Raw genomic sequence first — 23,877 nt, 5'->3', positions numbered from 1 at the left:
ACTGCATGTTCTTATTAACTAAACAGCACTCCCCCACCTCAGAAAATATTCTTATTAATGATTCCTGTGACTTCAAATGGATGACTTGCAGTTTCTGTGGATGGACTGAGCCATTGTAGGTGTGTATGTATGTTAAATATTAAAAAGGCTCTCACTAGCCCCAGATCTGCTCAGATTCCAAGGCTCAAAGTGCTTTACAAAGGGGCTGGGATCAAGACTCACAGTGGCAAGTGTGATAAATGAAATGAAATAAGTGCAAATTCTTGAAGGCCAAGCAAGAGATGGCGATGTTCAATGTTGCCCTCTTTTGAAGAAAGCTGGGGGTGTCAATAAAGCTCTCCCCCCACCCTCTCGATCCTAACAGTCATCATTCCCAGCCTTCTGAGGAGCAACTTTGCAACTCTGCAACTTTGCAACTCAGGACTGACGAGAGCCGGTTGCTAAGGTTCCTTGAGCACTGCCCCTTGGCCCTCTTACCGGTTCCCTCCTCCAAATAAACTTTGCTCGCACAGCTGAGGGTGGCAGGAACTTTCTGCGAGAGAGAAACTCCTCTGGAACGGGGGAGAGAAGCTCATTGTTTCCTGGGGAGTCCAGATTGTGAGGTACCTCTTCAGTGGTGGACGTGGCCACTTGGGATGGATGTGGGGACAGGGGATCCTCATGGGCTGAATTTCCTAGGTGGGCAGTGGGTGAGGGAAGAATAGCCTGTGCTTCCTGTTATTTGTGCACTTATGTGGCCAGAATTTTAAAACAGCTGATTTTAGAGAAGTGGAGAACTCATTTCCTTAGTGGGAAAACAAAAGATTTGCAGGGAAATGTTGTTTGGCTTGAAAAGGGAGTGCCAGGCAGATACTAAATGCTGTGGAAGGAATTATGTTCCCCAAGGTCCAGGATCATAGCTGTCAACTTTTCCCTTTTCTTGCGAGGAATCCTATTTGGAATAAGGGAATTTCCCTTTAAAAAAGGGGAAAGTTGACAGCTATGTCCAGGATGCCAGGTGAGGATGCCAGGCTGCGTATGAACCGTAAATTTTAAAGTACATGACTTCCCCCAAGAATCTTGGGAGCTATAGTTTCTTGGGGCCTTGGGGGAAATTGTAGCTCTGTTTGGGGCGAGCTACGGTTCCCAGGATGCTTTGGAGGGGCAAGTAATGTGCTTGAAACGTATGGCTTGTACGCAGTATGAGTCTAACATTAGGTGGTGGCGTGTCTGGCTTTTTAGAGGCCTGTCCTCTACTTGCAAGAGTCTTTTGTTAGAAGGACTGTGGTCCAAGGCTGGTTTAAAAGTAGAGAACCCTTAGGAGGGAGATCAGCCAGGGTAGACCAGCTTGATGTCTTCCATCAATAGTTAGCCCCACCAGGCCAACAGACTCATCACTCAGACACATGGGGCATCTATCTGGTCACAAGTCTTCCCCACTATGGCATGATGTACAGTGGTACCTCGGGTTACAGACGCTTCAGGTTACAGACGCTTCAGGTTACAGACTCCACTAACCCTGAAATAGTGCTTCAGGTTAAGAACTTTGTTTCAGGATGAGAACAGAAATCGCACGGTGGCAGTGGAGGCCCCATTAACTAAAGTAGTACCTCAGGTTAAGAACAGTTTCGGGTTAAGAACGGACCTCCGGAACAAATTAAGTTCTTAACCTGAGGTACCACTGTATTATTAAATTATAGCATTTACTTGAGAATGTAAGAAGGGCCTGCTGGATCAGGCCAATGGCTCATCTAGTCCAGCATCCTGTTCTCACAGTGGCCAAACAGACGCCTGTGGGAAACCTGTAAGCAGCACCTGAGTACAAGAGCACTCTTCCCTCCTGTGGCTTCCAGCAACTGGCATTCAGAAGCATTGCTGCCTCTGGAACTTCCGGGGGCGGCGCGAACGGCAATGGCGGTCCTCTTCCACTAGCGAGGAGGAGGCTCCGCAGAAAAGGGTCGTCCGCTACGGCGAAGCGGAGACCCAAGTCGGAAACCCACAGGCAGTAAGAGCCTGTGGTCCTGAGGCTCGGTGGGCGCCAGAAGCAACCCTCTTAGCGTTAAAGGAACCCCGTAAGGGGCTCCGGAACGTGGAGGGGGGTTGCGGCGCTGTGAGCCGTTTCGCAATCTGCGGAGCGAAGCCGCGCTGCTGCTGCCGGTGAGCGCTGATCCCTTTTCCTGCAAATTTTGGATCCGGATGAAAACAACAACCTATTCGTGAGTAAAGACTAAAATACTCTAAATTTGAGACTAAAAGCTGAAACTAAAAGATTGAACTTGGCTGAAAGCGGAGAGACGTGGAAACAGGAAGTCCGTCTTCCGCTGCCATTGAACTTTAAAAAGCAAAGAGCTGGAGGAGTGGAGGCTGAAAAAAGAACTTTTAACCTTATTGATCTGAGCACCCACTGAACCTGCTATATAAAGTAAAGACTTTAAGTTTATGACTTGGAATTACTAATTTGCATTTGACTTATCCTTCCTTTATTGGATTACAATTGAAAGGTGAAACCCAGGGTCCGGAGCTGCCTGAGCTCTTTGAGAGACTGAGCTGTCAGTTTTGCAGACTTGGCTACTGTGTATCACAACTTGCAACAATCTGAGGGTATTTGGATCTGCTAATTTGAAACATCTTTTGGAGACCAGTAAGCACTGTTTGAAACAAAGTGACTATTAATATCAACTCTGCTAAATACTTGTATTTGAAGGTTCTTGGACATTAAATCAGACTCTGAAAGACATTTTAAGCTCCCTCTAGAGGATTGGAGATTTAAAACAGTGACTTTACATTTACTTTCTATTTCCCGGCTGCTTGCTCTCTCTGGGCCTCTCTATTCCCATGGGAATAACTCAGTGTGACCTTGACTGATAGATAACGTTGGAATGAGTGGCACAAGAAGAAGAGGAAGAGCTAGACAAACAACTTTGACAACCCTAACCTCAGCCTCGCAGATACGTAGATCATCTGTACCTACTCTGCCTTCAGAAGTAGAAGAAGCCGCTCTGCCACAGGCAAAAGAGGGAGAAATAGAGCAGTTACAATTGGAAGATATGGCCTCAGGATCATCTGCTTCTATTTTAGAGAAAATTTATGAAAAATTGGAAGCTTTGGATAAGAAAGCAGATGAGCAAACAGCTAAGATTGATCAAAATACAGAATGCCTAAATAAATTAACTGGACAAGTGACACAGAATACACAGGCAATTGGACAGCTGACGGAGGCCACAGCAGAAAATCGGAAATTGGCTGAGGATACTAGACAAAAATTAGAAAACTTAGAACAAGAGGTAAGACCACTCACCAAACAAGTAGGGGAACATCAGATTTATCTTTCTATGATAGAACTGCGAAATCGTGAGAATAATCTAAGGATTAGGTCGCTACAAGAAGCAGAAGAAGGTAACTTAGCTGAGTTTTTAACTAAAGAATTCTCCAAGTTTTGGAATTTAGAGGAAAAGGATTTTAAAATTGTGTCAGCTTTCAGGCTTGGAAGATTTATAAAAAAGGAGAGGCCCAGAGACTGCCTGATAACATTGAGATCAAAGGAGGAAAGGGACAAGATTTTGGGCCTACACTACGGAAAGTCACTGGACATTTTGGACAGAAGAATTGAAATCTACAAAGATATCCCGAGACAACTATTGGACCTTAGAGCCGCCTATTCTGAACTTGCTAAATTACTAAGGAGCAACGCAATTGCTTTTAGGTGGGAATTTCCCCAAGGAATATCCTTTACCTTTAGAGGGAAGAAGGTCAAAATTAGAACACCGGAAGAGAGAGACAAATTTCTGTCTACATACGGAGAGGACCTCCAAAAAGGAATTGAATTACCCTCTGGGCCTGGAGCACCGGCAGTACCGGCACTTGTGGAACCTGAAGATCCTGTGAATAAGACACCACCCCTTGAAAAATAATCAGATCTATTCAGGATGTCTCTGCAACTGTTGAGCTGGAATATAAATGGCTGTAACATTCCGGAAAAAAGGAAGAAAATATTTCATATATTAAAAAAAGAACAATTGGACATTATTTGCTTACAGGAAACACATGTGACAAGGCTCCACAGAAAAGTGTTAATAAATAAAAGACTGGGCCAGGAATTTATATCTTCGGACAGAGTGAAGAAGAGAGGCGTGGTGATATATGCGAAAGAGAGCCTGTCACCCAAATTCTTATTTAAAGATGAACATGGAAGAATTTTGGCAATTGAGATACAACACCAAGGAAAGAAACTTTTGATATTAGGAATTTATGCACCTAACGAAGGGAAATCGGAATTTTACAAGAAGTTGCATGAGACTATGCTGGATTATCTGGACTATAACAACATCATAATGATGGGAGACATGAATGGGGTCGTATCAACTAACATGGACAAGTCACAAAGTCAAAATGTCACAAAAGACGGCAGACTACCTAAAACTTTTTTTGAAATGACAGACAATATGGATTTGATTGACATCTGGAGGACAAAGAACCCACTAGGAAGAGAGGGAACATTCTTTTCTGAAGCTCAACTGACCTGGACAAGAATCGACCAAATATGGATATCTAGAGGCCTGGCACCTAAGGCCAGAAAAGTGGAAATCTGCCCAAAGACCTGTTCCGACCATAATGCAGTAAAGATGGATATGACACTACTACCAACCGGCTCTTTTAGATGGAAGATGAATGACAATTTGTTTAGAGACCAGGAAATTACCAAGAAGGCCCAAAAAGCTTTGAAGGACTATTTTGAGATAAATATGAATGCTACGGTGGAAAAAAGAATCGTCTGGGACGCAAGTAAAGCTGTAATGAGGGGATTCTTGATACAACAGAATGCTGTAAAGAAAAGGACACAAAATGAGAAAAAAGACAAGATTCTGGACAAAATAAAAGAATTAGAGAAGAAGTTAAGATTAAATCCGAAGTCACAGCCAACTCTGAGAGAAATTAAACTTTATCAAACACAATATTCTAAATTGATAAATCAGGAAATAGAGTGGAAGGTTAAATTAATGAAACAAAAAACGTTTGAGTCGGCGAACAAATGTGGAAAACTGCTAGCTTGGCAGTTGAAGAGAAGACAAAGATTAAATACGGTTACAAATTTAGAGATTGAAGGAAAAAACATCCAGAATCCTGTGGACATTAGAAAGTGTTTCCAGAGATACTTTAAAAAATTATACACCCAAGGGCCGCAAGACGAGGCTGAGATTAAACAATTTTTGGCAAAAAATGGATTATCAAAATTGTCACAAGAAAATAGGACAGTCCTGAACTGTAAAATAACACGACAAGAGATTGAACAAGCCATTCAGAACATGCAATTGGGCAAATCTCCAGGACCAGATGGGCTGACCTCCAAGTACTACAAGACATTAAAAGATTACTTGATACAACCTTTGATGGAGGTCAGCAATGAAATTATGGAGGGGAAGAGGGCACCGGAGTCGTGGAAGGAAGCGTTTATCACATTAATACCAAAGACGGAAGCTGAAAAGACACAACTTAAGAACTATCGTCCCATCTCTCTTTTAAATGTGGATTACAAAATATTTGCAGACATTTTGGCAAGTAGACTTAAAAAAGTTTTAAATGAAGTAATCCATAAGGACCAGGCAGGCTTTCTCCCAGGTAGACATTTGTTTGCTAATACAAGGAATATTATTGACATTTTGGAACTTTTGCAAACAGATATAAACACAAAAGCAGTTTTAATTTTTATAGACGCGGAGAAGGCCTTTGACAACATCTCCTGGAAATTTATGATGGGAAACTTAAAAGAAATGGGAGTGGGACGGGGTTTTGAGAATGGGATTGAGGCGATATATTCAGAGCAGAAAGCTAAACTGATAGTTAATAATGTGGTTACAGAGGAGTTTAAAATTGAAAAAGGAACACAACAAGGCTGCCCTATCTCCCCTTTGTTATTTATTTCGGTTCTGGAAGTGCTATTGAATATGATCAGAGGGGACCGGTTGGTGGAAGGAATCCAGGTCGGACAGAAACAGTATAAACTAAAAGCTTTTGCAGATGACCTGGTTTTGACCCTGCAGGAGCCAGAGTCTAGTACGAAAAGAGTATTACAACTGATTAATGACTTTGGTCGGGTGGCTGGATTTAAATTAAATAAACAGAAAACTAAAGTTTTGGGGAAAAACTTGACAGATACAGAGTCAGAACGGTTTCAGAAAGAGACAGAACTTAATGTGGTTAAAAAAGTAAAATACCTAGGGGTAAACATAACAGCAAAAAATCTAAGTCTATTTAAGGATAATTACGAAAAATGCTGGGCAGAAATTAAGAGAGACTTAGACAGTTGGTCAAAATTGAAACTTTCTTTGCTAGGCCGAATTGCTGCTATCAAGATGAATGTATTGCCAAAGATGTTGTTTTTGTTCCAAACACTTCAGGTATTGGACAGAACGGAGTGCTTTCAGAAGTGGCAGAGAGACATTTCTAAATTTGTCTGGCAGGGCAAAAAGCCCAGAATTAAGTTTAAGATTTTAACCGATTCGAAAGAAAGAGGGGGCTTTGCCCTGCCAGATTTAAAGTTGTATTACGAGGCCGCAGCGTTCTGCTGGCTAAAAGACTGGCTACTTCTTGAAGACACTGACGTGTTGGATTTGGAAGGGTTTAACAATGCTTTTGGATGGCATGCATACTTATGGTATGACAAGGTTAAAGCAAATAAGGCCTTTAAGAACCATATTGTCAGAAAATCACTGTTTAATGTCTGGACAAAATATAAAGACTTGCTGGAAAATAAAACTCCAAGGTGGCTTTCACCTTTGGAAGCTAAGGCCCGAAAAAGACCCAATATGGAGGCTAAATGGCCTAAATATTGGGAAATATTAGAAAAAGATGGAGACAATTGGAAATTGCAGAGTTTGGAGAAAATGAAGGATAAAGTGCGAGACTGGTTACATTACGCTCAGATTAAAGAAGTTTTTAAAAATGACAAGAAACTAGGGTTCCAGGTGGAGAAATCGAAACTAGAAACAGAATTGTTAGAACCAAAGACTAAGGTACTTTCAAGGATGTATAACTTGCTGTTAAAATGGAATACACAAGATGAAATGGTTAAATCGGCTATGATAAGGTGGGCACAGGACATTGGGTATAATATTATGTTTGAGGACTGGGAAAGGTTGTGGAGTACTGGATTGAACTTTACTGCATGCAATGCTTTGAAAGAAAATGTAATGAAAATGATATATAGATGGTATATGACCCCAGTCAAACTTGCAAAAATTTACACCTGTCTGATAATAAGTGTTGGAAATGTAAAGAGAGTGAAGGAACATTCTTCCACCTCTGGTGGACCTGCCCTAAAGTGAAGGCGTTCTGGGAAATGATTTATAATGAACTGAAAAACGTATTTAAGTATACCTTCACAAAGAAACCAGAGGCCTTTCTTTTGGGTATTGTCGGCCAAGGGGTGGTAAAGAAGGACCGGACATTTTTTATGTATGCAACAACAGCAGCAAGGATACTACTTGCAAAGCACTGGAAAGCTCAAGATCTACCCACACTGGAAGAATGGCAGATGCAACTGATAGACTACATGGAACTAGCTGAGATGACTGGCAGAATTCGCGACCTGGGAGAAGAGAAGATGGAGGAGGATTGGAAGAAATTTAAGAACTATTTACAAAAACATTGCAACTTGAGTGAATGCTAAGCAGGATGCTAGATCATAAATATTTGAGCACCACTAACTTAGAGGATTTAAGAAAATAAGTGAGATTGAGAAAATATAACTCTTTTTGAGAAATATAAGATTATGAATATATAGAAGGGATATAAGAATACAAATAAGATAACAATTTGCTGGTAAAAAGTTATAATGATGAAAGTGGGAGCGGGAGATGTGAGGAAGTCCAAAAAAAAAATGTGAAAGTATGTTAAGATATTTGTTATATTGCCTGTTACATTTATTTTTATTGTAAACTCCAATAAATATTATTAAAAACAAAACAAAACAGAAGCATTGCTGCCTCTGACCATGGAGGCAGAACAGAGCCACTTTGACTAGTAGCCGTCAATAGCCTTGTCCTCCATGCATTTGTTTAATCCTCTTTTAAGGTAAAGGTAAAGGGACCCCTGACCGTTAGGTCCTTTGCGGACGACTCTGGAGTTGCGGCACTCATCTCGCTTTATTGGCTGAGGGAGCCAGCGTACAGCTTCCGGGTCATGTGGCCAGCATGACTAAGCCGGTTCTGGCGAACCAGAGCAGCGCACGGAAACGCCGTTGACCTTTCCGCTGGGGTGGTACCTACCTCGGGTTACAGACGCTTCAGTGATACCTCGGGTTACAGACACTTCAGGTTACAGAGTCCACTAACCCAGAAATAGTACCTCGGGTTAAGAACTTTGCTTCAGGATGAGAATAGAAATCACGTGGGAGTGGCGCAGTGGCAGTGGGAGGCCCCATTAGCTAAAGTGGTACCTCAGGTTAAGAACAGTTTCAGGTTAAGAACAGACCTCAGGAACAAATTAAGTTCTTAACCTGAAGTACCACTGTATTTATCTACTTGCACTTGATGTGCTTTCAAACTGCTAGGTGGGCAGGAGCAGGGAGCGAACAACGGGAGCTCACCCCGTCGTGGGGATTCGAACCGGCGACCTTCTGATCGGCAAGCCTTAGGCTCTGTGGTTTAGACCACAGTGCCACCAGCATCCTCTTTTAAAGCTGTCCAAATTGGTGGCCCCTTCCAAATTTGCATCAGATGGTGTGCTTGCAGAGCGCCGGAACACGGGAAGCTGTCCTGTGCAGATCCTGACCATTGGTCCAGATAGCTCAGTATTGTCTGCACGGACTGGCAGTGGTTCTTCAAGGTTTCAGGAAGGGGGTCTCTCCTGGAGATGCTCAGGATTGAACCTGGGAACTTTCCCATCATGGTCTTTCATCTTCGTTGACAATGGAAGGCTGTTGGGCAAAAGCTGTTCATTGCAGCAGCTGAGAAGCTTTTGCAGCAAAGTGCTTGGAGGAGGTGCAGGATATGAGAACCTTATGGCAACCTGGGAGCCTTTTATAACATTTAGCGTTAGACAAAGTGGCAATTTAATACCTCTGGAGTCCCAGAAGTCTTTTGGGAAAGATTTATTGCCACCGCTACTTTCATTGCTATCTAAGGACACATGATCTATGCCATATATTTAAAGCACTATTAGGCTACTTTAACAGTCACAGAGAATCCTGGGAACTGTAGTTTGTTGCAGGTCTTGGGAACTGTAAGGTCTGCGGGGTCAGCACCCGTAACAAGCTACAGTTCCCAGAATTCTTGGGTGGTGGTGGGGAACCATGACTGTTAAAGAGTGCTTTAAATGTATTGCATAGATGTGACCTTGGTTACTTTCCTGCCTTTAGTAATCTAGATCTTTTGAATTTGCAAATAACAGGCATTGTTTGGTTGTTTTAATTAATTTAAATTCAGTTTTTAAAACAAATAAATCAGTATTGGGAAGGAGTGCATTGGAATTCTGGCTAGGACAATCAGAAGGTGTCTTATACTGAACCAGGCCATTGACTTCCCAGGATTTCTTCTTGGGTTGTTCGTTGCACAGGCTGACACAGCTGTGACTCTCTCAGTGTGTAAAGACCAGACCTTGATAAGAGCTTGCAGATCTGTTCACAGTTCTTAGCCCGGCTGCTATGGTTTTGCTCTGCCTCCACAGCTGCAGGCAGTAACACTTCTGAATATCAGTTGTCAGAAGCCACAGAAGGACAGAGGGCTCTTGTGCTCAGGTCTTGCTTGCAGGCTTCCCAAGAGGCATCTGGGTGGCCACTGTGAGAACAGAATGCTGGACTAGGTGGGCACTGGCCTGATCCAGGAGGGATCTTCCTTTGATCTTATGTTTGAAGGCCAGAGCAGTTTCAACAAGGAGTCCAATTCACCAATGGTGTGGTATGCTCTCCCTTGGTGGAGATCGTCACGCAGTCAACTGTGCTTGGCAAACAACAACAACAATTTATTATTTACCGTATTTTTCGCTCTATAAGACGCACTTTTCCCCCTCCAAAATTTAAGGGGAAATGTGTGTGCATCTTATGGAGCAAATGCAGGCTCCATGGTTTCAGCGAAAGCAACACAAAGCCTCCAAAGCACAGTGGAAGCGCTCCTGCCGTGCTCCAGAGGCTTCGCGTTGCTTTTGCTGAAGCCAGGAGAGCAAGAGGGGTCAGTGCGCACCGATCCCTCTTGCTCTCCTGGCTTCGCTTCGCTGGCGAGGCGCTGCGCAGCTTTCCCTCTCTGTGCAGCGCCCCTTCAGCAAAGCGGGAGGAGAAAGGGAAGGGGCTTCGTTTCTCCTGCCGCTTCGCTGAAGGGGCGCTGCGCAGAGAGGGAGAGAATTTCCCCCCCTTGTTCTCCCCTCTAAAACTAGGTGCGTCCTATGGTTGGGTGCATCCTATAGAGCGAAAAATACGGTATACTCTGCCCATCTGGCTGGGTTTCCCCAGCTACTCTGGGCGGCTCCGAACAGACTATTAAAAACACGGTAAAATTAAAAACATGATAAAACATAAAGCATTAAAAACTTCCCTAAACAGGGCTGCCTTCAGATGTCTTCTAAAAGTCGGATAGTTGTTTATTTCCTTGACATCTGATGGGCGTTCCACAGGGCGGGTGCCACCACCATGAAGGCCCTCTGGCTGGTTCCCTGTAACTTCGCTTCTCGCAGTGAAGGAACCGCCAGAAGGCCCTTGGAGCTGGACCTCAGTGTCCAGGCTGAACAATGGGGGTGGAGATGCTCCTTCAGATATACTGGGCCGAGGCCGTTTAGGGCTTTAAAGGTCAGCACCAACATTTTGAATTGTGCTCGGAAACGTACCGGGAGCCAATGCACTAGGTCTTTTATTTCCATCACCAAGCATTCCAGCTAACCTCCATCTCTCCACTTCTGTGTTTTAGGCAATCTCCATGACAGCAACAGGGGACCATTTTGGTGGCAGGGATGGAAAACCATTCCACGTTGTGACGCCTGTCCTGGAGAGCATCGCCCTTTCCGAAGCTGCGGGCACCAAAGTCTATATGAAGATGGAGAATGTCCAACCCGCGGGTTCCTTCAAAATCCGGGGCATTGGCTACTTTTGCCAACAGGTGAGTGTCTGCCAAGTACCCTGGAAGTTCCTTTGCAGAAGAACAGCACCTTTGATTATGGGCAGCTCCCCAACACAAAACAGCTGATCTTTTAAAAAATCAACCAACAAGGCAATGTGGTGTAGTGGTTAGAGTTTTTGGCTACAAGCTGGGAGACCAGGGTTCAAATTTTCACTCAGCCATGAAGCTCACTGGGTGAACAACTCAGCCTAACCTATCCTTCCCGGGTTGTTGTGATGATGATGATGATGATGATGATGATAATGATAATGATAATGATAATGATAATGATAATGATAATGATAATAATAATAATAATAATAATAATAATAATAATAAATTTATACCCCGCCCATCTGGCTGGGCTTCCCCAGCCACTCTGGGTGGCTTCCAACAAAATATTAAAATAAAATAATGCATCAAACATTAAAAGCTTCCCTAAACAGGATAAAAGGGGAGAGTGTGTGCTGGCAGGTAGAGAACCACATGGACTCCTTGGAGGAAATTTGGGATAAAAAGGTACTAAATAAGTGCAGAAATAAATAATAAACTACGTAAGAGAGTCACAAATATGGGGATCCAACCCTGCAATGGCCCAGGATAACAAACTCTGACCCATATCTGCTCAGGCAACACTGTTACAGGGCTTAGTAACACGCAGCACACTGTGCTCATTTGCAAGCTTATCTTCCAACCTGATGTATATTATCACAGTAACACAATGTCCTATCTGCATGACACAAATAGAACATGCCAAAATAAAATAAAAGGACACATTTTTGGCTCAGAAATGGCAACATTCAGAAACCAGGGGAAGAAAAAAAAGGGGGAAAGGGGGAAAAAGAAACCAGAGGAAGGTTGTTTAAGTCACCCAGGAGGAGAAACTGGGCTCAGCCCTAGAATCATAGAAACTGTGGAGCTGTAAGGGACCCAAGGGTCATCTAGTCCAACCCTCTGCAGTGCAGGAATCGCTGCTGTCATTTCATCTAAATAGAGAGCTTCCTGTGCTTCTAATAATGCTCTCCAAGTTTCCATATGGAATTCTCCTCCAGATCAATGAATTCTCACACCTTTCCCTCTCTCAGACTGAACTCCCTCTCCTGTTCATTTCAGGTTGCTAAAAAGGGCTGCCAACACCTGGTTTGTTCATCAGGTAAGTAAATATCCATATCCATGTGCCTTTTGGTCCTTCTTTCAACTTCCTTTTTTTAATAATAATTTTTATTAATTTTAACATATTAATTATCATAATACAACAAAACTTCACATCTTATACAATCTTTTTGGACTTCCATCAGCACCTCTGATGATCCACCATTCTTATCATTTCTTAAATTCATATTGCCTTTAATTATCTTAACTAACAATTCTCTTTATCCATTGTTGCAATAATTCAAATAATTCACCTCACAAAACTTCTTGCAAACCTACAAACGTAATCTGATCATCACAGTTACTTTTCAAATAGTCCGTAAATTTACACCAGTCTTCTGTGAATCTCTGGTCCTGCCGGTTTCGAATTCTTCCTGTTAATTTATCTAATTCTGCATAGTCCACGGTCCTTCTTTCAACTTCCAATGTTTCTCTTGTAATTGTCAGGAAAGCCCAAAACAACGCACTGTGTGTGACTTAGTTACTCCTCTTGACCTTGATTCAGTTTATACGGTGTATTCAGAGGGCCTGCCCTGCCATTAGGCAAAACGAGATGACTCCAAACTCAGGTGGCAGATGCAGATGTGGTGGTGATGGTGATGGTGGCAGCCCCCTGGCTATTCCTCCCAATTGCCCTGACCCATCTGCACTATACATTTAAGGCAGTATCACCTCACATTAAGCAGTCATGGCTTCCCCCAAAGAATCCTGGGAACTGTAGTTTGTTAAGTGTGCTGAGAGTTGTTAGGAGGCCCATATTCCCCACCCAGAGCTACAATTCCCAAAGTGGTTTAACAGCCAATCCCTCTTCCCAGAGAACTCTGGGAATTGCAGCTCTGTGCGAGGAATAGGGGTCTCATATCAATTCTTTAAAAACTACAGTTCCCATAATTCTTTGAAGGAAGCCATCACTATTCAAAGAGATATCTTATAGCAGAAATCACTGGGTTAAAGCTGGACCGAAAGTCCAGAGGTAGCATTATTATCAATTTACGATGGGGTGGAAGGTTCTCAGGCTATGAAGGACTTATTCACAAATTTATTGACAGCTGCACGAATTATGATAGCTAGGAACTCGAAGGGGCAAGCAGAATATAAAACAGAAGAATGGTATAAAGAGGTGTGGGGTATAGCTATTAATGATAAATTAACATGTGCCATTAAGGTAAGATGGGGAATATGCAGGAGAAATGATTTTGAGGAGAGATGGAAGGTGTTTGTAGAATTTGTACTGTTAAAATGGAAAGGGTCAAACCATTGCAAGTTGTGTTGAAATTTTGTGAGGTTGGATAGTTACAATGGCATGGTCTCGGTGGCGGGGTGCACATTTTTATTCTTATTTATTTATGATTATTACTTTGTCCAAAAAAAAGAAAAGAGGTATCTTAGTGTAAAATGGGGTCATATCCTCCCTTGGCATAATGAGGGGTGAGGAGTGGGCAGCAGTGCGTGTGCCACATGCCCCCTAAGCTGGTCTGGGGTCCTCAGGTACAACATAGGCCGCTCTCCTGTGGCCAATATTGAAGGTGCCCTGTGTTGCACCAAAACTGTACTTCAACTCTGGTGGAAATGTTTTCCTCTTCCCTGCTGCCACTCATTCCTCGCAGGTGGCAACGCTGGACTTGCTGCAGCATATGCTTCTCAAAAACTTGGCATACCTGCCACCATCATCGTCCATGGAAGTACTCCACTGTCGACGGTGAATAAACTAAAGAAGTTTGGTGCAGAGGTGGAGATCTTTGGGAAGGTGAGTGGAGGAACATGTGCCGAATGCTTCTGAATCACGGGTAAGGCTGGAGCAGACCTGGTGCCACCGCCGGGCACACTTGGGCAGTTGCCAGTGCCCAAGCACACTGGGAGGGCCCATCCCTGATGCCTAACCTGGGTGGCAGGGGGGCCCAGTGAAGGAAGAAGCCCTCCAGGACAATTGCCATGGGTCCCCTCATCCCCAGAGCTGGTGCTGAATTGGATAATAATAATAATAATAATAATAATAATAATAATAATAATAATTCTTATTTATACCCCGCCCTCCCCAGCCAAGGCTGGGCTCAGGGCGGCTAACAAGCAATAATAAAAACAAGTTGAATGAATACAATTTAAAAACAAAATTAAAATACAACATTAAAATATTGAAATATTAAAATGTAGCCTCATCGCAGGAGGAGAAAGGAAAAGAAAAAAGAAAGAGGGGGAGGGAATCAAATTGGCTCCAAGCCAAAGGCCAGGCAGAACAACTCTGTCTAACAGGCTCTGCGGAAAGAAATCAGATCTTGCAAGACCCTGGTCTCATGAGGCAGAGCATTCCACCAGGCCGGAGCCAGAGTTGAAAAGGCCCTGGCTCTGGTTGAAGCTAATCTAACTTCCTTAGGGCACGGAACCACTAGGGTGTTGCTATTTATGGACCTTGAGGCTCTCCGTGGGGCATACCGGGAGAGGCGGTCCTGTAGGTACGAGGGTCCTAGGCCGTGAAGGGCTTTAAATGTCAAAACCAGCACCTTAAATCTGACCCTGTACTCCACCGGGAGCCAGTGCAGTTGGAAAAGCACTGGGTGAATATGCTCCCATGGCAGAGACCCCGTGAGGAGCCTTGCTGCAGCATTCTGCACCCACTGGAGTTTCTGGGACAGCTTCAAGGGCAGTCCCGTGTAGAGCGAATTACAGTAGTCAATCTTGGAGGTGACTGTTGCATGGATCACTGTGGCCAAGTCAAGGTCTCCTCTCATTTCAGTGGAGGTCTTCCTGTTTCTTGTTCCGGCAGGTGTGGGACGATACTGAAGAAAGAGCCAAGAGGCTTGCTGAAGCTGACGGCTGGGTCAAGATCCACCCTTTTGACCACCCATTGGTGTGGTAAGGTCCTTGGGAAGTACATTTTGGGACAAAATCCCCTTTGTGGGCCCAATACAGAGGCTCACGCCAGATTCCTAATTTGTCAGACTTTATTCAGTACAGTGGTCCCTTGCTTCTCAAACATAATCTGTTCCGGAAGTCCGTTCCAAAACCAAAGCTTTCCAAAACCAAGCACGCTTTCCTGTAGAAAGTAATGCAAAATGGATTAATCCGTTCCAGAGTTTTAAAAACAACCCCTAAAACAGCAATTAAATGTGAATTTTACTATCTAATGAGACCATTGATCCATAAAATGAAAGCAATAAACAATGTACTGCAGTCACACAATCAATCAATCAATCAATCAATCAGTAGCTCAACTGGGTTCCACACAGTCACAAAAACAAAACAAAAAGAGCCACAAAAACAAAAATGCAAAATAAATAGCAAAAACAGACCTCAGTGTAACACTCAAAATGGAAGTGTGGCACTCAAAACAGAAATGTGGCACTCAAAATGGAAGTGTGGCACTCAAATCAGAAGCATATCACTCAAAAAGGAGCATGCTTGGCTTCCGAAAACGGTTCGCAAACCAGAACACATACTTCCGGGTTTCCAGTTTTTGGGTTTCAAGTTGTTGAGTTCCAAGGTGTTTGAGAACCAAGGAACCACTGTAACACATTTCTGGACAGAGTCCAAAGGAGTCTGTGAGAGCAGTCCCATTAGCACACACTCTACTTAGGAATAAATACATCATATTGGCTGTTTATTCTCTAGCCAATCCCCTTCTGCCACCCTGGCACCTCATAATCCATGGGTAGGCAAACTAAGGCCCAGGGGCCGGATCCAGCCCAATCACCTTCTAAATCCGGCCTGCGGACGGTCCGGGAATCAGCGTGTTTTTACATGAGTAGAATGTGTCCTTTTATTTAAAATGCCTCTCTGGGTTATTTGTGGGGCATAGGAATTCATTCATATTTTTTATCAAAATATAGTCCGGCCCCCCACAAGGTCTGAGGGACAGGGCCCACTGCTGAAAAAGTTTGCTGACCCCTGTCCTAATCTCTTCATCCAACCATAGTCCTTAAAAACACTTGCGCAACCCAAGTTTTTTGCTTTGTGTGAAGAGCCCTCCTTGTCCCTTATTTGGACTTGATTTGCACTCTGTCAGATAGGTTCCTCCTAAACTGGTTCTTACCCGTTTTGTATTTAGGATGCACTCTTGTGTACCTGAAACTGACCTCACCGATAATGTGTTTTGCAGAATTTCCACCTTAGAATCCATAAGGGGTTGTTGTGTACTGGGCTCTCTGTCAAGTAGATGGGGCTCTCCACACCCATCTTACTCAAGAGTCCTTGTTGGGGACATAGAGTTGTGCCCTTTCCACCTACTGCTGGGACCCAGTTGGTCCAATTTCTATTGGTTCCAAAACAAATGAGGAACAAACGGGTAGAAAGGGTCGTGCTTTATGTCCTTGCTGTTTGAGCTCATTCATTCTTTATTTCCCCTAAATGCTATATTTTGTTGTGATCAGCACCTTGGAGAGGGACCTAGGGGTGAGTTTCAGGACCATGGATAGCGATCCTTAAGCTGAGGTACAAGATACAAGTTGTCTCAGCACTGTCCTGGAACACCAGGAAGATTTTTATAACCTGCCTCGGGCGGTAGATACTGGGGGACAGGGAGCAGTGACAAGGTGTCAGAGGATGGAACTGTGTGTGCCATGTGGATTCCACTGCACTCCCTTAAATACGTTTCTGTCCTCAGAGATGCGGCAAGTTCCCCATGAAGCCTTTAGGACTTTTTAGTTTGAAGGAAAGGCAAGTAAGATACAACATGTTAGAAGATAGGAAGTGGATAGAGAATTTTTCTGCCTGACTCATAACACTAGAACTCCTGGACATCCAATTAAACTGGATGTTGAAAGATTCAGGACAGTACTTCTTTATGTAGAGCATAGTTAAGCTATGGAGCTGGCTCACTCAGAAGTAGTGATGGCCACCAACTTGGATGGCTTTAAAAGAGGATTGGACCAGTTAATGGAGAAGGCTATAAATGGGTGTTAGTGATGGTGGTATGCTTTGTCTCTACTGTCAGAGAAAGTAATGCTTCTGAATATCAGTTGCTTGAAACCACAGGAGAGGAGAGTATTCTTGTGCTCAAACCTGTCTTGTGAGATTCTAATAATAATAATAATAATAATAATAATAATAATAATAATAATACTTTTTATTTATACCCCGCCCTCCCCAGCCAAGGCCGGGCTCAGAGCGGCTTACAAGCAATAATAAAAACAAGTTGAATGATTACAACTTAAAAACAAAATTAAAATACAACATTAAAATATTGAGACATTAAAATATTAAAATGTAGCCTCATCGCAGGAGGGGAAGGAAAGGAAAAAAGAAAGAGAGGGAGGGAATAAAACTGGCTCCAAGCCAAAGGCCAGGCGGAGCAACTCTGTCTTACAGGCCCTGCGGAAAGAAATCAGATCCTGCAGGGCCCTGGTCTCATGAGGCAGAGCGTTCCACCAGGCCGGAGCCAGAGTTGAATGGCCCTGGCTCTGGTTGAAGCCAATCTAACTTCCTTAGGGCCCGGGACCACTAGGGTGTTGCTATTTATGGACCTTGAGGCTCTCTGTGGGGCATACCAGGAGAGGCGGTCCCGTAGGTACGAGGGACATCTAGTTGGCCACTCTGAGAACAGGATGCTGGACAAGATGGGTCATTGGCCTCATCCAGTAGGCTCCTCTTATGTTCTTAGGCTGTCCCATCGCCAAGTAAGATTTAGCTACCAGTCTAGTCAGCTTCTGCCTGCACGGCGCCCTCTTCTGCTTGCCTCCAGCAGCAAAATGTCTTGGGCCATCCGTGGCTCAGAGCATCCTTCCCACAAATGCCAGTCTCTCAAATATGTCTCTTCTCCACACAGGAAGGGCCATAGCACTATTATCAAGGAGCTGAGGGACTCCCTGGATTCCAAGCCAGGAGCTATTGTGCTCGCCGTGGGCGGAGGTGGGCTGCTGTGTGGGGTGGTGTCTGGTCTGCAAGAGGTGGGCTGGCAGGATGTGCCCGTCATCGCCGTGGAGACAAGAGGTGCTGACAGCTACAACGCAGCCCTCAAAGCAGGACGGCTCGTCACTCTGCCTGACATAACCAGGTGAGTTGTGTGCATTGGAGATGGCAGCAACCCCAGCTTGAAGGAAAGAGTGTCGGTGTTGAGACGAAATGTTCTCCTTCTTTCTTCTCCTCCCTTAAAAAAAATAGAGTTTGGAACCTGAAAACTTCAGGGTTATCCTGAGCATGCTGGTGCTTCCTTCTTGTCCCCCGGGGTCCCTGATTTGGGTTCACCTGTTAGCACTCCCCACCTGAGTTTGCCATTAAAGGGACTTCCCTGCCTCACTTCATAGAATCAGAGAGTTGGAAGGGTCCCTGAGGATCATCTAGTCTAGCCCCCTGCAATGCAGGAATATGCAGCTGTCCTGTACAGGGATCGAACCTGAAACCTTTGCATTCTCAGCACCATGCTCTAACCAACTGAGCTATCTAAGCTAATCTTCCTCCTCCTATTTTTCTAGCTGTGGTACAAAATGTAGAGCTGGTTCCAATAAGGACCTGGGTCTCTTCAGTGCCTCAGTGGAGACCTCCTGGAAACCCTTGTTAATACTGTCTAGAGTTCCATCCTGGAAAAGGGTTGTTTGTTTGTTTCTAGCCTCCATACCCAACTTTTCAGCCAAAAAGTCTCCCAGAATGTAGAATCACAGAGCTGTAAAGTTGGAAGGGACCACATGGGTCATCTAGTCCAACCCCCTGCAATGCAGGAATCTTTTGCCCAATGTGGGGCTCGAATCCATGATCCTGAGTTTAAGAGTCTTGTGCTCTACCAACTGAGCTGTATGACAATCAGTTAAAATGAGACAGCTCTCTCTGCCCACAAGCTTACAATTAAAACAACAACAACCCACGTCACACAAGGGGAAAGGAGCAGGGTGTGTGGAGAGGGGGCTGGAATCAAACTTGGGCAACAATTCTTGAGCAGTTGTTATAATGCATGCGTAGGCAAAGTAAGGCCCGGGGGACGGATCCGGCCCAATCGCCTTCTCAATATAGCCCATGGATGGTCCAGGAATCAGCGTGTTTTTACATGAGTAGAATGTGTCCTTTTATTTAAAGTGCATCTCTGGGTTATTTGTGGGGCCTGCCTGGTGTGCTTTTATTTAAAATGCATCTCTGGGTTATTTGTGGGGCATAGGAATTCATTCATTATTATTTTTTCAAAATATAATCTGGCCCACCACATGGTCTGAGGGACAGTGGACCGGCCCCCTGCTGAAAAAGTTTGCTGACCCCTGTTATAATGAGCAGCTGGTGCAGTTCAGGGGCAGGAGGTACCCGATGCAGCTGGTCTTTTAGTGAAGCTGATAGGATGAGCCCCACTTCCCACCTCTCCCACTGAGGCAGCCTGATGGAATGCCTGCCCTCAGCTGGCAGCTGAGGGGATCGGAGTCCCAGTGGAGCTGGTCTATCACATCACAGTTGATGATGATGATGGTGGTGATGGCAATGATTTGTATACCACTCATACCTGTAGGTCTCAGGATGGTTACAACGTAAAATCACAATATAAAAACAAAAAACACATAATCAAAACAGAATCAAAAACAACCCAATAACCCCTCACTAACACATTTTTAAAGGACATTGGATGCTAATCAACCAAAGGGGAACATTTTTGCCTGGAAGGCACCTAAAGTTGTATAATGAAGGTGCCAGGCAGACTTCCCTGGGGAGAGCATTCCACAAAGGGGTAGCCACTGCAGAAAAGGCCCCATTCTCGTGTTGCCACACTCTGGACCTCTCATGGAGGCGGCACATGAGGATGGGCTTCAGAAGATGATCTCAGGGTCTGGGTAGTTTTTATTAAAGTTTCTTTGTGATACAATACGTACAAACAAATAAACAAGGGAAAGTACATATTGCATGCCCACTTTCATTCATAGAGTCTCTCCCCCCCCCCCCGACTAACTCATGACTCCTACCCTCCCGCCTTCCCTGGGCAAGGGTGCAAACTTACCTTGCTCTTTACTGTCCATTCTGCAGTGTGGCCATGTGCCTGGGGGCCAAGACAGTGGCACAGAGGGCTCTGGATTGTGCCCGCGAGTGTTGCATCATCTCTCATGTGCTAGATGATGTGGAAGCGGTGAAAGCCATCGAGCAGTTCCTGGGTGAGTTTTCAAGGGTGTTGCAGACAGTGATTCCTCCCCCCCCCCCCCCCCGTGGTTCTGATGAAAGTTGCCACCCCAGACAATTCATATTAACTTTATTTTATTTTTAAATCACTGACCACACTTGCACGCTCCACATTTAATGCAATGCTAACCCTGAAACACTGGAAGCATAGAGCTGTGGTGAAGGCAGGCAACTGGTAGGCAGACAGCTCCCTCTAGTGGCTTGTAGGAGCTCTCGTTTTATACCGCATCAGACAATCTGTCAGTAGAGATCATAGAGATAATTCATAGGTTCCCAAACCTTTTCGGGCCACTGTCCCTTTGCTTTCATAAACTCATCCCCAGTGCCCCCAACTTTTCCCTACGAAAAGGCATTATTCAGAATAGAATTAGTGGATAGAACAATAAATAAAACCAACTAACAGATCCTTCTGGGATTTGGGATCAGGACAGCTGGTCAGGAGCTGCTTCTGCTATTTATTTGGTTTTTCAGATTAAAATTTTACAGTCACATACAACACAGAAACAAGATTCCAAGGAATCTTCTGGACTTCCTTCCTCCCCTTTGTGAGTCCTATTGTTAATCATTTCCTCCTGCATCTTTTATGATAATCCAAATTTTTTACCTCTCCATTGTGTCCAAAATTCACCATTAAACTACAAGTGTCATTCCAATCCTACTAACGATTTTAACAGTTTATGATGGTTTTTAAGAAAAATTTTTCCCATTCCTTATTAAAATTTTGGTCTTCCTGGTTTCTGATTCTTCCGGTCATTTTAGCCATTTCAGCATACTCCATTAACTTCATCTGCTATTCTTCTCTGGAAGGGAGTTTATCTTCTTTCCATCTCTGGGCCAATAACATCCACGCAGCTGTGGTCACATACATAAATAGTCTTTTCTACTCCCGTGGGATTTTGGCACCTAGTATTCCTTCAGGGGTTTTTTTTTTATAGAAAAGGTTATTTTAAACATTTTTCCCAACCCATTATACAGTCATACCTCAAGTTGAATGTGCTTCGGGTTGAGTGCGTTCAAGTTGCGCTCCGCGGCAACCCGGAAGTAACAGAGCGTGTTACTTTTAGGTTTGGCCACTCACGCATGTGCAGACACTCAAAATGACGTTACGCGCATGTGCGGAAGCGGCGAAATGTGACGCGCTGTCTTGTGTTCCATTCGCGATTCGAACGGGGCTCTGGAACGGATCCCGTTCACATCCCGAGGTACCACTGTATATCATTTCCAAAAATTCTTACATTTCCACACGTATGCTGAAAGGTGCCTTCTTTTTCCTTACTCTACCAGCATACATTTGACCTTGTTTTATCCATTTTTTGCTGATTTACTGGGAGTTAAATACCAACGATACATCATTTTCACTTGCTCCCTTATTTCTCACCCCTTTCCAGATGACGAGCGCATGTTGGTGGAGCCTGCCTGTGCTGCCACCCTGGCGTTCCTGTACTCAGGCTACCTCCAGCAGCTTCAGGAAGAGGGGCGGCTGAGCCGGCAACTGGACTCCATTGTCGTTATTGTCTGCGGTGGGAGTGCCATCCACACCAAGGAGCTCCGGGCCTTGAAGAACAAGCTGGGGATGGAGTGAAGGAGGGCAGGTCTTGACATGCTGGCAGATGAACATATTGCTGGCCAGGATATTTTTTTAGTGCGCTTAGAGCAGGGGTAGGGAAGCTTTTCCAGCCTGAGGGCCACCTTTCCTTCTGGGTAGCCTCCCAGGGGCCACGTGGCAGTGGTGGTGGCAGAGTCAAAATCGGGGAGAGCAAGGGATGCAAACTTTCCCTTTGCACAGGGAGCTATTTTCTACACACACACACACACACACACACACACACACTCTGTCCTACATCCAGGCAGGCAGGCAGGCAAAAGGCATTGTTGTTGTTTAGTTGTTTAGTCGTGTCCAACTTTTCGTGACCCCCTGGACCAGAGCACGCCAGGCACTCCTGTCTTCCACTGCCTCCTGCAGCTTGGTCAAACTCATGCTGGTAGCTTTGAGAACACTGTCCAACCAAATGCATTTTCCACCCATGCCAAGTATATTGGGTGGTGGTCTTCCCTCTCCCAGAGCTACAATCCCTAGAGTTCCCTGTGAAGCAGGATTTGTTTGTACAACCACACAAAGCAATAGAAGTCTTCTCACAATTCTTGGCATCCTTAACAAACTACAGTTCCCATTATCCTTTAGGGGTGGGGAAGCCCTGACTGTTTAAAGCAGTATGGTCCTGCCATTATATGTATAGTGCAGACAAGCCTCTTGGGCTTGCTGATAGGAAGGTCGGTGGTTTGAATCCCTGCGATGGGGTGAGCTCCCATTGCTCTGTCTCAGCTCCTGCCAACCTAGCAGTTCGAAAGCACATCAAAGTGCAAGTAGATAAATAGGTACCTCTGTGGCGGGAAGATAAACGGCGTTTCCGTGCGCTCTGGCACTCGTCACAGTCCTCCGTGTGCCAGTAGCAGTTTAGTCATGCTGGCCGCATGACCTGGAAAACTGTCTGTGGACAAAAGCCGGCTGCCTTGGCCTGAAGCGAGATGAGTGCCGCAACCATAGATGTCAACCTTCCCTTTTTTTGGTGGGAAATTCCCTTATTCCAGCGCCGTTTTTCGCTGCTTCCCGCTGTTATCCCGGATTGTTAGATATCCCGTAGACTGTCCCCAGGAAAGGTGGGGCTGCTGATCCCTTATTTTCAAGGCTGCTGATCCCTTATTTTCAAATCTGAAAGTTGACAGCTATGGCTGCAACCCCATAGTCGCCTTTGAGTGGACTTAACTGTCCTGGGGTCCTTTACCTTTTACCTTTACCTTTAGTGCAGGCTCCTGAGAGGCAAAATGTACAAGCACCATTCTTTTCAATTCTCTGTGTAGGTGAGAAATCAGTCAGCTCCCCTCTTTCAGTTTTGTAAGTCCCCCACTACTTACCCCACCATAAATCTTCCCAAGGACACCCACGAATGACTCAAAATGGCAGATATTGGCTAAACGTTGGGGGAGGGCTTCTTTAACAGTAGGAACTGTGCAGCAGGATAACAGCCTGCCTCAAGAGCAGGGGTCAGCAAACTTTTTCAGCAGGGGGCCGGTCCACTGTCCCTCAGACCTTATTGGGGGCCAGACTATATTTGGGGGGGGGGACAGATTCCTATGCCTCACAAATAACCCAGACATGCATTTTAAATAAAAACACACATTCTACTCATGTAAAAACACCAGGCAGGCTCCACAAATAACCCAGAGATGCATTTGAAATAAAAGGACACATTCTGCTCATGTAAAAACATGCTGATTCCTGGACCGTCTGCGGGCTGGATTTAGAAGGTGATTGGGCCAGATCCGTCCCCCTGGCCTTAGTTTGCCTATCCATGCTCAAGAGGCTGGGAAGCAATCTGTTAGAGTTGCTGTTGTGGCTTTTTGCATCACAGACCCTGCATTGCGCTGGTGTGTGTGTGGACCAGCTCACCGCAGGGCTCCCTTCCATCTTGACAATTATTTCATAAGTATATGATTCCAGTGACTTACCTCGCAGGGTTGGGGTGAGGATGAAGAAGGTGACCAGATGTTGTAGAAACCATTGCTGCAAATAAAAGCCAGCTACTTCTAA

The 23,877-nt window shown here is 44.7% G+C and overlaps 1 protein-coding gene across 1 annotated transcript; it reads left to right on the top strand.

The window, feature by feature from the left end:
* The first annotated feature begins 428 nt into the window (after positions 1 to 428).
* On the top strand, positions 429 to 23,877 carry SDSL (serine dehydratase like). The gene is made up of 8 exons (XM_080986455.1): positions 429 to 602; positions 10,872 to 11,060; positions 12,174 to 12,213; positions 13,820 to 13,959; positions 14,974 to 15,062; positions 17,971 to 18,198; positions 20,139 to 20,263; positions 21,677 to 23,877. The coding sequence occupies exons 2-8, from the start codon at positions 10,881 to 10,883 to the stop codon at positions 21,868 to 21,870; spliced, it is 996 nt and encodes a 331-aa protein (XP_080842581.1). The 5' UTR covers positions 429 to 602; positions 10,872 to 10,880; the 3' UTR covers positions 21,871 to 23,877.

The sequence above is a fragment of the Podarcis pityusensis genome (assembly GCF_964106645.2).
Source record: "Podarcis pityusensis genome assembly, chromosome: 16".
NCBI lineage: Eukaryota > Metazoa > Chordata > Lepidosauria > Squamata > Lacertidae > Podarcis > Podarcis pityusensis.
The sequence above is the reverse complement of the archived record's forward strand: the minus strand, read 5'-3'. Positions and strand labels throughout refer to the sequence as shown.